Source organism: Lytechinus pictus, chromosome 16 (genome assembly GCF_037042905.1).
Source record: "Lytechinus pictus isolate F3 Inbred chromosome 16, Lp3.0, whole genome shotgun sequence".
Taxonomy (NCBI): Eukaryota; Metazoa; Echinodermata; class Echinoidea; order Temnopleuroida; family Toxopneustidae; genus Lytechinus; species Lytechinus pictus.
Genome location: NC_087260.1, coordinates 4,371,646 through 4,385,027, shown reverse-complemented (window position 1 = coordinate 4,385,027; position 13,382 = coordinate 4,371,646). Strand labels below are relative to the sequence as shown.

General features: G+C 36.3%; 1 protein-coding gene across 1 annotated transcript in view; it reads right to left on the bottom strand.

Moving 5' to 3' along the window:
- Window positions 1-4,690: 4,690 nt before the first annotated feature.
- The window catches only part of LOC129279394 (eukaryotic translation initiation factor 2A-like), a 31,077-nt gene continuing 22,385 nt past the window's right edge, over window positions 4,691-13,382 (bottom strand). Inside the window, exons 17-18 of the mRNA XM_064111013.1 lie at window positions 12,401-12,526; window positions 4,691-8,510 (exon numbers count right to left, since the gene is read on the bottom strand). Of these exons, the coding sequence (XP_063967083.1) occupies window positions 8,382-8,510; window positions 12,401-12,526 (255 nt within the window). The 3' untranslated portion in view covers window positions 4,691-8,381. The remainder of the gene's footprint in view (window positions 8,511-12,400; window positions 12,527-13,382) is intronic.

The window sequence follows — 13,382 nt, the reverse complement described above, 5'->3', positions numbered from 1 at the left end:
GCATGATGTCAGATAAGCGAAATTGTAATTTACGCGCTTAAAACTTCCATTGATATTTCCAGGGGCAATTTCATAAAGAATTGTAATTATGAGTTTGCCATTATTGTAACTACCATGGAAACCTTAATTGTGATTGGTTGCTGGGACGTGTTACCATGGTTTTGATTATCCGACAGTTACCATAGTAACAGTGCCTCTTAGCCAATCAGAATCAATGAAATTTGTCAGATCTGACAACTTGTCAGACAAAAATGTTGATGAAACAATCCTCTGATCCAAGTTTGTATTATAATAAAAAATCCTGTTCAGTGGAAATTTTAGTACTTATCGCGAAACTTTTGTTGAGACATTTTGTGCATACACGAACATGTTTTAAAGCAATTTGAGTGTATATCACACACGCACACCCAAATCAGAGGCAATATGAGTATTTATCATAAACCCTGCCAGGACAATTTGAGTATTTTTACCACACAATATGTTTAGGAGCACTTAATTTTTTACACAAGAATTTTGGTATTTTCCTAAGGCGATAGTAAATTCTCGTGTTAACTTACTATAATACCTTGAAATTTGTAAATATCAGTTGTACTGTCATATTGTTTGTATAAAATACTTCATGTCTTAACGTTCGGAATAAAATAGTGGTGAAAGTTGTCGTTTATATACTCTTTCAGATTCCTTACATTTGTCTGTTTGTTTGTTTTGGATGGGTTTTTCAGGAATTAGGGTATTTAACAATGGTCATACTGTATTTAATGTATTTTGTTCCAAACCACTCGGGAAAGAAATAGAAATTTAACATTTTAGTCGAAAGAATATGCGATTAAATAAATCGATTGTTGCCCTGTGTTAGGACCGACGCGCCAGTCTTAACACAGGGCAATTAATTGTATGTTTTATAGAGCTGTTCATGAATTACGGGCGACTTTACGAACGACTAGTGACCCTTCAAAACTATACATTTATGAAAATATGGTATCATTTACTCCCCCCCCCCAAAAAAAGGGGGGGGGGTATCACCAGTCTTCGCTCGTAAATTACGAATTAACAGCTTATGAAACAGCCACCATGGATAAGTTGTTTATGTGGTGAAATTAAATAAAGAGAGAAGAAATAATGAAGGTTTGGTGCCGGTTGCACAACCAGTTGCATTCAATCGCAACTCTAAACAGTATCCATGCAGGGTGGCGCATCTGGCCCGTGCCCCCCCCCTCCTTGAGAACCATAGTTAATATTTTTAATGTAAATATGTCATTTTCACACAAGTGTGCCCCCCCCCCCTTTTTTTTTAGGCAGATATTTTTAATGGGAATACGCCGTTCATACACAGTGAGGACACACAAAATCTTGATGACCTTCAATTTTTTGTGAAAACCTTTTTTTTTCCTTTCTTTTATTTTTTGCTTGACAATTTTTTTTCTGGGGAAAATGTGCCCACCCCCCTTTTAAATCCTGGATCCGCCCCCTTACTCTATACAGTGCGTATCAAAAAAAAGTTTACACTTTGAAAAAACCCTGGGAATTAAAAAATATACAACATGTGCACTCTAAATTACAGGGATTTAAAACAAGTCCACATGGACTGTAGTTAGGGACCAATCGAATTCCGGATTTAGTTTGAATCCTTAAGATTCATTTTTAAATCTCGAAAGATTTAAATTTAAATCATTTGAGATTTAAATTTAAGTCGTTAGGATTAAAACTAAATTCAGAAATCGATTGGTCCCTAGCTACAGTCCATCTGGACTTATTTTAAATCCCTGTAATTTAGAGTGTGGGTAATTTTTTCACATATAATCTTGGTTTTGGGTCTCATCTATCCAATGAAAGTAATGGTTTTTACAGAATGTTACACTTGAGTGAGCACTGCTCATTTTTGTAAAGATTGCAGAAATCTGATGTTGTTTGAAGGTTTGCATGGTGGCATGTACAATCGTTGATGTGGTTTACGGTACACCATTGTGGAGTATTATAGAAACAGATGGACAGTCAAACTTGCCCGAAACGTCGAGTCTCTCTACTGCATGCTGCTGCTCATCATCTCCACTAGCCGACTCAAGCCAGCATCTCCTCATCCATCCTACTACTCAAGCTGTTTCAACTCATCAATCTCTTCTGGTTTACAGTCCTTTTCAGGACTACATTCAAGAAAAATTACTCTCTAATTTTTCACTTTCTCGCCTATCCATTTATTTTTCTTCTTCTACCCACTGTTTCTATAATACTCCACATGGTGTATGTACCGTAAACCACATCAGCGATTGCAGAAATCGGTTTGCGCAGAAATGCTCGTTTTCACGCTGTGTCAAGGGGAAAGGGCGAAATCAAACTTACCCTGCGAAACATTTCTCATACATTTCCCTTGCACTTTTAGTCAATTGAAATAAAACGGATACATTCAAGCATTTTGTAACAATGTTGCCACCCAAATTGAAATGTCAATACTTAGTAAGCACAACATTTACCCTTTTTGTGCCAGCTGGATCTGGAGGACATAACTGAATCTGAACAAAAGTTTAATCAGACATCTCCAGCGTTTTTTCACTAAGTTTTTATCATTTAAAGTGGGTTTACATTTCATTTGTCATCTAATACTTGTTTCTTCACACTTTTCCCAAGCTAGACAATGATTACCAAAATGAAAATCAAGCCTAATCCATATCATCAAATATCGTTACGATGGCCTCGGTGTGTGGGGGAGTGCACCCTTCGAAGTGTTTTGGGCAAGGAAACAAGTTAAAAAAGGTAAAAGATATCTTCAAATCAATTTTACTAGCTAAATTCCACGTGTTCTTCGTGATTAAAGGAGAATGAAACTCTTGGAGCAAGTTAGCTTTTGTGAAAGCAGAAAAATCAAAGAATAAGATCAACAAAACTTTGAGTAAAATAGGACTAGCAATAGAAGAGTTATGAGCATTTGAATGTCGAGATCACTAATGCTATGGAGATCCCCCCATTGGCAATGCGACCAAGATCTGTGATGTCACACACGTACAACATCTCCCATTCGGACACTGAAAATATACCCCAAAACATCTCTTTTTGCTCATTCTAATCATATGACAAACGATTCATCAATGATATAATGTTGTGAAACCTCTGTACTTGTCATCTCATAAAGAAAACACCTAACCTTGTGATAGACTCTATAAAAGTGAGAATATAAGTGAAATAAGTACTAAAGTAATGAGGGAGTTGTACGTGTGTGATATCACAGATCTTGGTCGCATTGCCGATGGGAGGATCTACATGGCACTAGTGATCTCAATATTCAAATGCTCATAACTTTCTTATTATTCATTCAATCTTCCTCAAACTTTCAACAATATGTTTCTTTGATTTTTCTCTTTGATATGGATTCAGCTAGTTTCAAGGGTTTCATTCTCCTTTAAGGTCTACTTTTATTCGCATAACTATTTCAAAGTTCTGCGCAAATCATTTTTCACTAACTTTTCAAAGGAAGTGGTGCTCACTCAAGCGGAAATATTTTTCGACAGTTATATCGTCATTTGCTTAAATGGATCTGTACCAATGTTAAAATGTGGAAAAATCTTCAGGATATTACAAATATATAATTTTACAGGATTTTTTCTTAAGTGTAAACTTTTTTTTGATACGCAATGTATAATAATAGCTGGATTTATAAAGCACTTGCCCGAGGATACAAAGCGCTGCTATTATTACCACGGTTTTAGCCGTGGACAAGATATTTTTAAGCCCCACATTATACAGAATACAGACTTTGGCGGAAAAAAATCCTACAAGTCTTCTTGGAACGTTCCCCAATTTGGGGGTCAGTTTGACCACCCCCCCTTCCGGACGCGCGTTTCCGTTTTACACCCTGGCGAAGGCATTTTCCGGAAAAATAGCCACAAAGCGACTAGTGAAGAGTCTATTTCTACGTTTGTTTACATAATCAGCTGGGCGCGCGATCCAAAAGTCCGCACCGAAGATATCCGCAGAACATACGTGCAAATGCAGCTAAGCAGACCAAAAGCTTCAGTCTCTGCCCCCATTCCTTAAATCCCATCCCATAATTTGGATTTCCCTCTTTCACCAACCACCCCCACCCCTTTCTCTTTATCTCACCCCTCCCCCCCAAAAAAAATATCTTTCCCTCTCTTTCTCTCCTCACATGTTAGTACTTCGCTCTTACCAATCAACTCCTCAAAATCCCCAATCACAAAACGAATGGCACATAACGTAATATGAAAAAAGAGGTTTTAATGTAAACGCTGGTCTAAGGCTTTGGTTTAACTATGGATAGCCAGAAGTAGCAAATGTCTATAAAATAAAGGATGAATAAATCAGCATATTTTGCACTGTAACCATTAACAACTTTGTGAGAATAATAACTAGGTTGTTGGATATTTCATTATTATGATGGCAATGGGGAACGAATGCAATAAACATAAGAAAGATGCTACATTAATAAATTTGATATTTTTGGCTTCTGATTGTTTTAGCACAAACTTAGACTATGGTCGAAGTTAAACCTGATTTTTATAATACGACCCTTTGTGTCCTCGTCAAATTTATTCTTCTCACTCATTCAGCCTATATAAGTGATTTAAACAGAATTACAATCAAATAAAACACCTAGAATGCAAAGCTGAAGCATTTCAATTTGAAATGAAAAATTGACTACAATAAGAAAAAGAAAACACAATATTTCACACAGATACACTTCATATAAAAAAAATGGTTTTAATTTTTTTATCAATTTTTTGTCTAGATAAATGACATGTGCTCTTACATGAAATTTTTATTTCCGACAGTGGTAAAAAATGAGAGAATACTGAATAGGATCTGTCCTTTAAAGGCCCATTACACTTATTCAGATTCAAGCAGAATCGGCCGGAATGAAATGACTCGTTTGACGACCAGCTGGTTAAGTTTTTCCCGCTATTCAGCTCTTCTAATATGTTCAACCAAGTTTCAAATGCTGCTGGAATGCTGGAAGAATACTTTAATGTATTCAGGATGTGGTAAGGGTGCACTTTAAACACGATTATATATTCTTTTTCTACTTTGAATGCACCTAAAAAAAAAATTTAAACATGAGCAAAACATTTGGGACGGCCACAAGAAATGGCCCAAATAATTCAAATACACACAGAATGCAGTCAGAATTATTAAATGCCCCTTGAATGTCCTAGATCATAGCACACATTTTCAATCTGACTCCATTGTGGCTCATTTCACCTCTAGTGTGTCTAGTATGTGATGAGTTGTATGATCAATTTATCATATTTGAAACCCAGTTGGGTGAATTTGAACCCCCCCCCCCATTTTTTCAGATTTTTGTTGTTGTTTTTACAAACGATTCTGCTTCATTCTTGACGATTCCAAATAAGTGTGACAGGCTTTGAAATATCATGAATGTACCTGAAACTATTGTTTCACAAAATTATGGTGAGGTACAAAAAAAAAGAAAGAAATGTTATAAATGCAACTGGATAGGTCCATTTCAATAATACAGTTAAAGTTCTGTAAATACTATTTGACAAGTTATTTATCGTTAAAAGTACAATATTAAAGAACAAATTACTTTCTGTCCCTTTTTAGCAATTTCATTGTTCTTATTCAATGTTTGTTTATGCAATAATAATAACTGACGACAAATTGATTTTAATTGTAAATGAATCTTTGATGAAAGGCCCTATTTAATTTTAGTATTCAATGAACTGTATGTATGCTTACCTTTATTTTACAAAATAGAATTTAATTCCATTGAATTCAGATTAAATCTCACCCACCTGTGAGGTACATGGTTCTCTATGGCGAAATTGACAAGGTTAGTGAATAAACAAATTTATTTTCTTGAATTATTAAAATAACTTGCATTTTCTGGACTGGGATCCAAAGCAATACAAAGAGATAACCATAAGATATGTCAAAACATTTGTAACACATTTGCATTCTATTGATGACAATTCTTTCAACAAAAAGAAAAGGATTTTCTTCAAAATTAGATGTTGGTGTTCACATAGCACATGACTAACCCAAGGTTATTAAATCCTAGACCGTGTTTTTATCATAGTACTTCTGTGGGTACATTTCCACCTGCCAAACCCACCCTGGCTCCAGCTTTCGGGCTGCGGTCGTATTTGGTCAATACACAATATGTAACCTCTCAGCTGCTACCCTAAAATCCAACAATAACTTGGAAAATATCAATTTTCTGTTGTATACATCTTATCAAACTACAGACTCTCATCTTTTAAAACACATTTGACTCACTTTAATTGGTTTATGATCAAAAGCCAAATTTAGAGAAAGTTTTTTTTAATTAGGAACAAAAGAGCACTCTAATACTTTATTTACTTTGTCAAAAAAATCAACTTACTCCCTTAATGTATTATTAAGAAAACAAGTGCTCCGACACTAAAAAGATGCAAGAAAAAAAAAGTTTAGAGGCCTTCAATATGGGTAAAAATACATTTTGTGAGAGAAAAAAAAAGATACCAAGCATTCAAAACATGATAGAGAGGTAACAAATCTTCCCTTTTCTATAAAAACTAATAAATAATTATTCTGGCCACACTGAAAATTTCACCTCTTTTCCAAATTACAGCAGGTGCGATTTTGGTGGTATTTGGGGGTCACATATTACATTCACGCCGATGGTTTTAATCCAAATGATGATTTGTGACCAAAAAAACATATTAGACCAAATAGCATGGTGGTATTAGACTATCAGGGAGTTAAACCAAATGGTAACAGACTAATTGGAGATGATCCACCACACTGTAACAGCATAATGGAGGCCAAAGCTCCACTTCAAACATGTTATTACATTTATAAGGGACATGGATAGAGTTGTTCTGCCCCCCCCCCCACCACCTCACACCCAAGAGTCAAATGATATTGGTAATCTATACATAACCACAGTTCAGAATATCAACAGAATGATTGTTAACTAGTACATTAAGCAAAATTAGAAGTAACATCAGAAAACCTTTCTAATAATGAGTTTAAGCTCCCATCACACACATAGTGTTTCATCATATTGCTACGTATGTACTTTCTGAATTGATTCTGTAATTCACAGATTTACCCAGGAATCGTACAGCTTGAAAGTGTAGGAAATACATAGGGCGATGGGCAAGTTCACCCTCTTGACAGCCTAAATCGCCCCTAAAATACCCCCAAAATGTATACTTTGGGGCGACCATTCTTTCTAATGTAGAGCCGCCCTAAACTCTCTCACAAACAATATTCAAGATTATTTAGAAAATATTCTAAATGTTATAACCGCATAATTGCTTGATCCCCCTAAAAATAAGCCTTTAAAATGAAAGAAATAGACCCCAAAATTACACAATCACCTCAATGAGGTCAACAAAAATAAATATGTACCCTAAAAAATAGAAATCATTTCCCATACTGCAGCTCGAGTATGCATCAGGTTGATTAATAATGCCACGGTCCAAATCCCAGCAAATATGCCTGTCAAAAGTTATGAAACACCAGTTAGCGACTTCAGTTCTCAAGATCAGAATTCCAAGAACTTTCCGTCTTCCCAATTTTTATCAAATTTTATCATTACCCTTGAACCAGCAGTACATGTTAAACAAGTCAAATCATCTTCAGTTTACAGCTTAGAAGGATCATCGCAGGTAATAGAAGGTAGAGCAAAAATTTAGTTTTTAATCAAGTGTCAGGAGTTCGGGAAGGACTGAAAATGCGGCCTCTCGTGAACTTTCAAGGTTGTAACTTCAGCTTTGAGTAATGCATGGAGAAGACCATGTATGGCATACCACTGTTCAAATCTATACACTTTAAGCTGAAGGTGTCACTGGATCTCGATCTAACTAATCCTTTTACTTTGGTAATAGGGGTCTAACACAGGCCATCAAGGTATTGATTTGGTGGTATGTCAGGTATTCATTCAAGTATTGATGGGGTGGTATATCAAACAATCATACAGGTATTGATTTGGGAGTATATGAGGCTATGATGGAAGTGTTACACTGGTGATATATCAGGCAAATTATACAACTATTGACTGGGAGGTATATCAGGCAGTCAAGGAAGTACTAACTGGATGGTATCTAGGGAAATCATGCAATTCGTTGGCATGTCAGGCAATCTTACAAGTATTGATTTGTTGATATGTCAGCCAATCATGTAATTCTTGACTAGATGGCATGTCGGGCAATCTTACAAGTATCAATTTGTTGATATGTCAGTCAATCATGTAATTCTTGACTGGGTGGCATGTCAGGCATCTAACAGGTACTGACAGACTGTTATGTCAGGCAATCATGTATGCATCGACAGTTAGTCACTCTTGCCTTTGAATCTCCAACCTGACAGTATTCTATATGGGGCAAGCTTCAGAGGTGAACCTTGACTTGGAAGTGTTTTTATTGTCATTGGATCTCCAACTTGGCTAGTTCTCTTCTTAGCTCGTCTTCCGTGCTTAATTTGTCTAGCTGATTCTTCTCAAGCTCCTTCCCACTCGCTTGTTGTTCTTTCAGCTTCTCAATGGCTTTTAGTTTCTATAAAGACAATAGCAATGTTTCTAATAAGAGTCAAATAAAATGATAAAGGGTTTTAAAATCAAGTTAACATGGCAACATAATGCACATCAGGTTTTAAAATCAAGTTAACATGGCAACATAATGCACATCAAGTGGGGTTGAAGTACATGAGAAATTGTTGGTAAAAAAACCCTTCTGTTATTCTCCTTTATACATATACGTGGAGGAAAAGAAAAATTTAGTGCTTTAAGTTAACTTTTGTAGCGCCAATGGTTTCTGCTTATTTGAAGATTCTATCAAATCCTCAAACATGATTGCTTTCAAAATATCCACACAGTATCAGCAGTCACTTGGAGGACAAACAAAGTTATGTCCACCGATGTTGCAGAAAGATTATGACCCTCCCCCCCCCTTTTTACCATTTCATGCATTAAAATTATGAAATAGAATCCTCTGATCTTCAAGTTTTTGGTTCTAATACTTGATGGCTTTTGTTTTCCATAAAAATGATTTTTTTTTTTTGAATTCCATGAAAGATTTCAGTTTTCATATCACTGAAAACTTGGGAAATTGATCATGTTTTAAACTGGGTTGGAATTGATGAAGGTCAGTTCTAGAGCAAAGCATTGTGGTCTGATGGTTCCGACTCTTGCCTAACAAAGAGGGTCGTGGGTTTAAATCACAGCCATGGTGTTATTTCCTTCAGGAAGATATTGATCCACACTGATCTGCACCCAACCTTGGTGAGGTGATTGGGCACTGGGCAGGATTAATTACTTGAATGCACCAAATGCCTTTCGCTAGTTTGGCAACTGGAGTTAAAGCCCAAGGTGAAACATACAGTGCGTCCCACAAACAAGGAGTCCAGAATTCCCATTTATATTTTTCAACAGAGCAAAACAATTTTAAGGTCCTTCATTTACAAAATAATGAACTTCAGCTTTTCTTCTTAATTTTGCTATATATAGGAATACAAAACCACTTTGCACGGAAAAATGGGTTGAGATTTGTCAAGGATGCGACGACCTTGCATTAGAAAGGGATGGCTTATTAGCATATTTTTTGTATTCTTTGTCCAGTTTCTTTCACTCCTAAAGAGAGTGGACACAGTTTCACATGTGAGTTTCTGCACAAATTATTTTTGATTTTACTCCGCAATACATGGACAATCAAAGAAGGGATTTCATTCTTACTATCAATGTTACATTTATGATCTAAACATGTTCAATGATTGTGATATCTCGCTTTCAAAAAGAGTTTCCTTCTTTGTGGGATGCACTGTAGTGCACCAAATTCAACCAGATAATCAGCACCTCAAAAATGCTATATATATTTTATCATTATTAATGACATCATAACATTTTCCACATTTCATACCAGTCATTTGCATGATGTTGTGTGTATTATCCTAAACTTTGTAGAATTGAATTGTAGTTTTTTTTTAATGAAGTTATCAATTCAAATAAAGTAATGTAAATACTTGTCAAAACTTTTAGCCAAGAAATGGTATACAAATAATGAATGTTTATGAGTGCAATGGACAGAATACTTCATGAGGTGAAAGATGAAATGATCCATCTTTCACCGAATGAAGTATTCTGTCCATTGCACGAATGAAAAACATTCATTATTTGGTTTATATGACACCTAAAAAATGATTTTTTTTTTTCATATTAAATTCATGAATTTCGATGCAAAACATGCTCATGCAGTGCGAGTTCAGTCTGTTGATTGTTACGTCATTACAACATGCGCACTGCTGGTGCCTGCAGCTGCAGTCTCGGTGCGCGAGTGCAATGGACAAAATCGTATGGATCCAAAATTGCACGATGAATGGATACAAAATTGCACGGTTGATGACGTCATTGCAAAATGGGCTGAATGAACGATATCAAACAACCAATCAAATCACAAGGATCTATCTAGGTGTCATATAAAGACAAATAAATTTGATAATTGGAAGAAGAGACATTATTTGCCTTCCTTTTGCATTATTTTTCTATAAATAGCATATACATCTTTTTTAAGTAGGGACAATTACTCTGGAAAGGAGAATTAGAAGCATTCTTTCATTTAATAAACTGAATCTGATTAATTTCAGAGTATTAGAATAGATTTTTCCATCAGCAACACAGCATTTCAAAGTCCTTGATATAGTCAGAGGAACTTACTTTATTCACATCCATGTAATTTAACACACTAATCGATACAGTCCAATATGATACGTATGCCATCAATACTTTCATGAAAAAACACAAATATCTACTTCCTCATAGAATATAACTTTCTCACATTACTTTTGGTTTCTGGTCATGAAAGAAAACTATTGACATCAAATAGTATTTGTCATCTTAAATTCTTTTGTTTTTAAAGTTCAATGAAAATAAATGAACAGATGCATAGCATCGATAGACAAAGCACAGACATTATACGAGTAGCACAGGAGCTCTAGTTTGATCGACAGTCAAAAGAACTATCATTAGTTGGGTATTCTCGAAATGAAAGTGCATTGCACTGTGTTCTATCTTAGATTAAACTTGTGGTTCCTTATAGACAGGAGGTTGTTCTATACAGCTGGTTGCTAAAAGCTAATGGGTGTTTCATAAAGCTGTTCGTAAGTTAAGAGCGACTTTAAGAACAACTGGTGATCCTTTCTTGTGGTGAATGCAGTGGCCGCGGAACCGGGGGGGCTTCAGCCCCCCCACTTTTTCCCAAAACAGTGTACAAAAACGTAAAATTAACCATATGATTGTGATTTTTAGCATGGTCAGCCCCCCCACTTTTGGCTCAGCCCCCCCACTTTGAAAACCGTTCCGCGGCCCCTGGAATGGTATACACCAACATGATCATTGACGATGGTTTGTAGTGCATAAGAAAGGATCACCAGTCGTTCTTAAAGTCGCTCTTAACTTACGAACAGCTTTATGAAACGGGCACCAGGTTTGACTCTGAGCCGATTTTAGATACCTTTTCCCCCCTCCCCACCTAGTCATACTGGACTAATACCGTAAATCTAAACTACCGTGCGAGTAAAAAAAACTTGATAGCTCAAAAATCCCCAAGTTAAGAAAAACAGAAGTCATGAACGCGTAATCATTATATACGACTGGAAAGAGTATCTTCTCCCAAATTATTTGATACCATATTTATGTGGTATGTGTTAACACTTGGATAATCAGGAGGTATTCTTTACTGTGATGTAAATTTTGATTTGGGCCAAAGTAAGGCAGGACTGCTATAAATGAACCCCAGATGCCAATGATGTCATAACCCTACATGAGTATATTTAACATATTTGCAAATCCCTTTCCAATTAACTTAGCTTGAGAATTGATACTAAAAAGTGTTTATTAAACAATTATAATGTAAATTACTGAAAAACTGTTTAGAAATGGATTTCAAAGCAATCCTTGTAAGATTATGACATCATTGACATCTGGATTCATTCATTGCAGTCATGCCTTACTTTGGCACAAATCAAAATTTTAAGCACTGCAAATAATACCTCCTGATCATCCAAGCGTCAACACACACCACAATAAATATGGTATCAAATTATTTGGGAGAACATAATCTTTCAGGTCATATATAATAATTATGTGTTCATGGCATATTTTTTTCCTTATATTGGGGATATATGAGGTGTCAATTTTTTTTTTACTCACATGGTATATAGAATAATTGGATGAATATACATTATGGGGAAAGAACTTGTTAATGTCTGATGAGAAATAGAAGGAAAAAAAAGAGTAGCTCACATGTTACCAAACCTAGCCATATTGGACAAATAAATCCAAACTACATTGAAATATTAGATGAATATACCTCATGTGAAGGAACTTGTTAATGTCTGAAGAGAGACAGAAAAGGTGATTTGTTCAGATGTTACCATTTTGGGGTCTTCTTACCTTCCTGACATTTTTAATCTTCTTCTCTGCTTCTACATCAACACCTACTGCCGGAGCGGGGGTGGGCTCGGAGAGGACATAAGAAGCAGTTGCAAGGGCAGCACGCTGCTCAGCTGATCTGTTATCCTAAAATATAAGAGAGACAAAATCTAGTATTCTGAAAGGTGTATTCGTTCAAACCACAATTGAAGTCGGTGATCTAACCACGGGCAGCTGAGTGTAAGGAGGGACGAGCACGCTATCCTGAAGCATCGAAATAAATGATGGGCTGGTTATTTATAATGCACTTAAGACATACACTGCACATATCTAATCGCATGTTTACGGCTACCCCAGTCATTGGATTCATTCAGTCTTTTCCACACACATAGTATGCACATTGTCCACTCCCTGGGGAGTATTCAAGCCAGTTGCCATGTGAGGCGGACACATTTCTAGACAAGCTACAATGACTTTCACATCCTACCGGGTACCCATTTCGAACCTGGGTGGAGAGTGGCACAGTATGGTTTAACGCCTTGCCAAAGGACACAAGGCCGCGGTGGGACTGAAACACAGGACCCTCTGATTACAAGGCCAGAGTCAGAACCACTACACAACGGTCACTTTCTGGTATCTGTTGACATCATTCCAGGGATCAAAAAATCCAAGGCCAATCTAGGCCGTGGCAATTAATGCCCTATTCATTGACCTCGAGTCCCTGAAGGATATTTCACATGCCCTTTCAATTTTTACCATAATGCTGTATCATACAAATGTGCCCGATGGAAAATTGGCCTAACTTGCTTTTAAAATGTTAAAATCTAACACCTGTTATTCCCATTCCTGTGTTCCAGCACAACAAGCTGCATCGATTCATCAACCATATGCTGATTCTTATGTAACCCCCCCCCCTCCCTCCAACTTCACCGGGCCTGTCTTACAAAGATTTACGATTGATAGATCAATCGTAACTCTATGGAAATCCATCAGTGTCATAAAT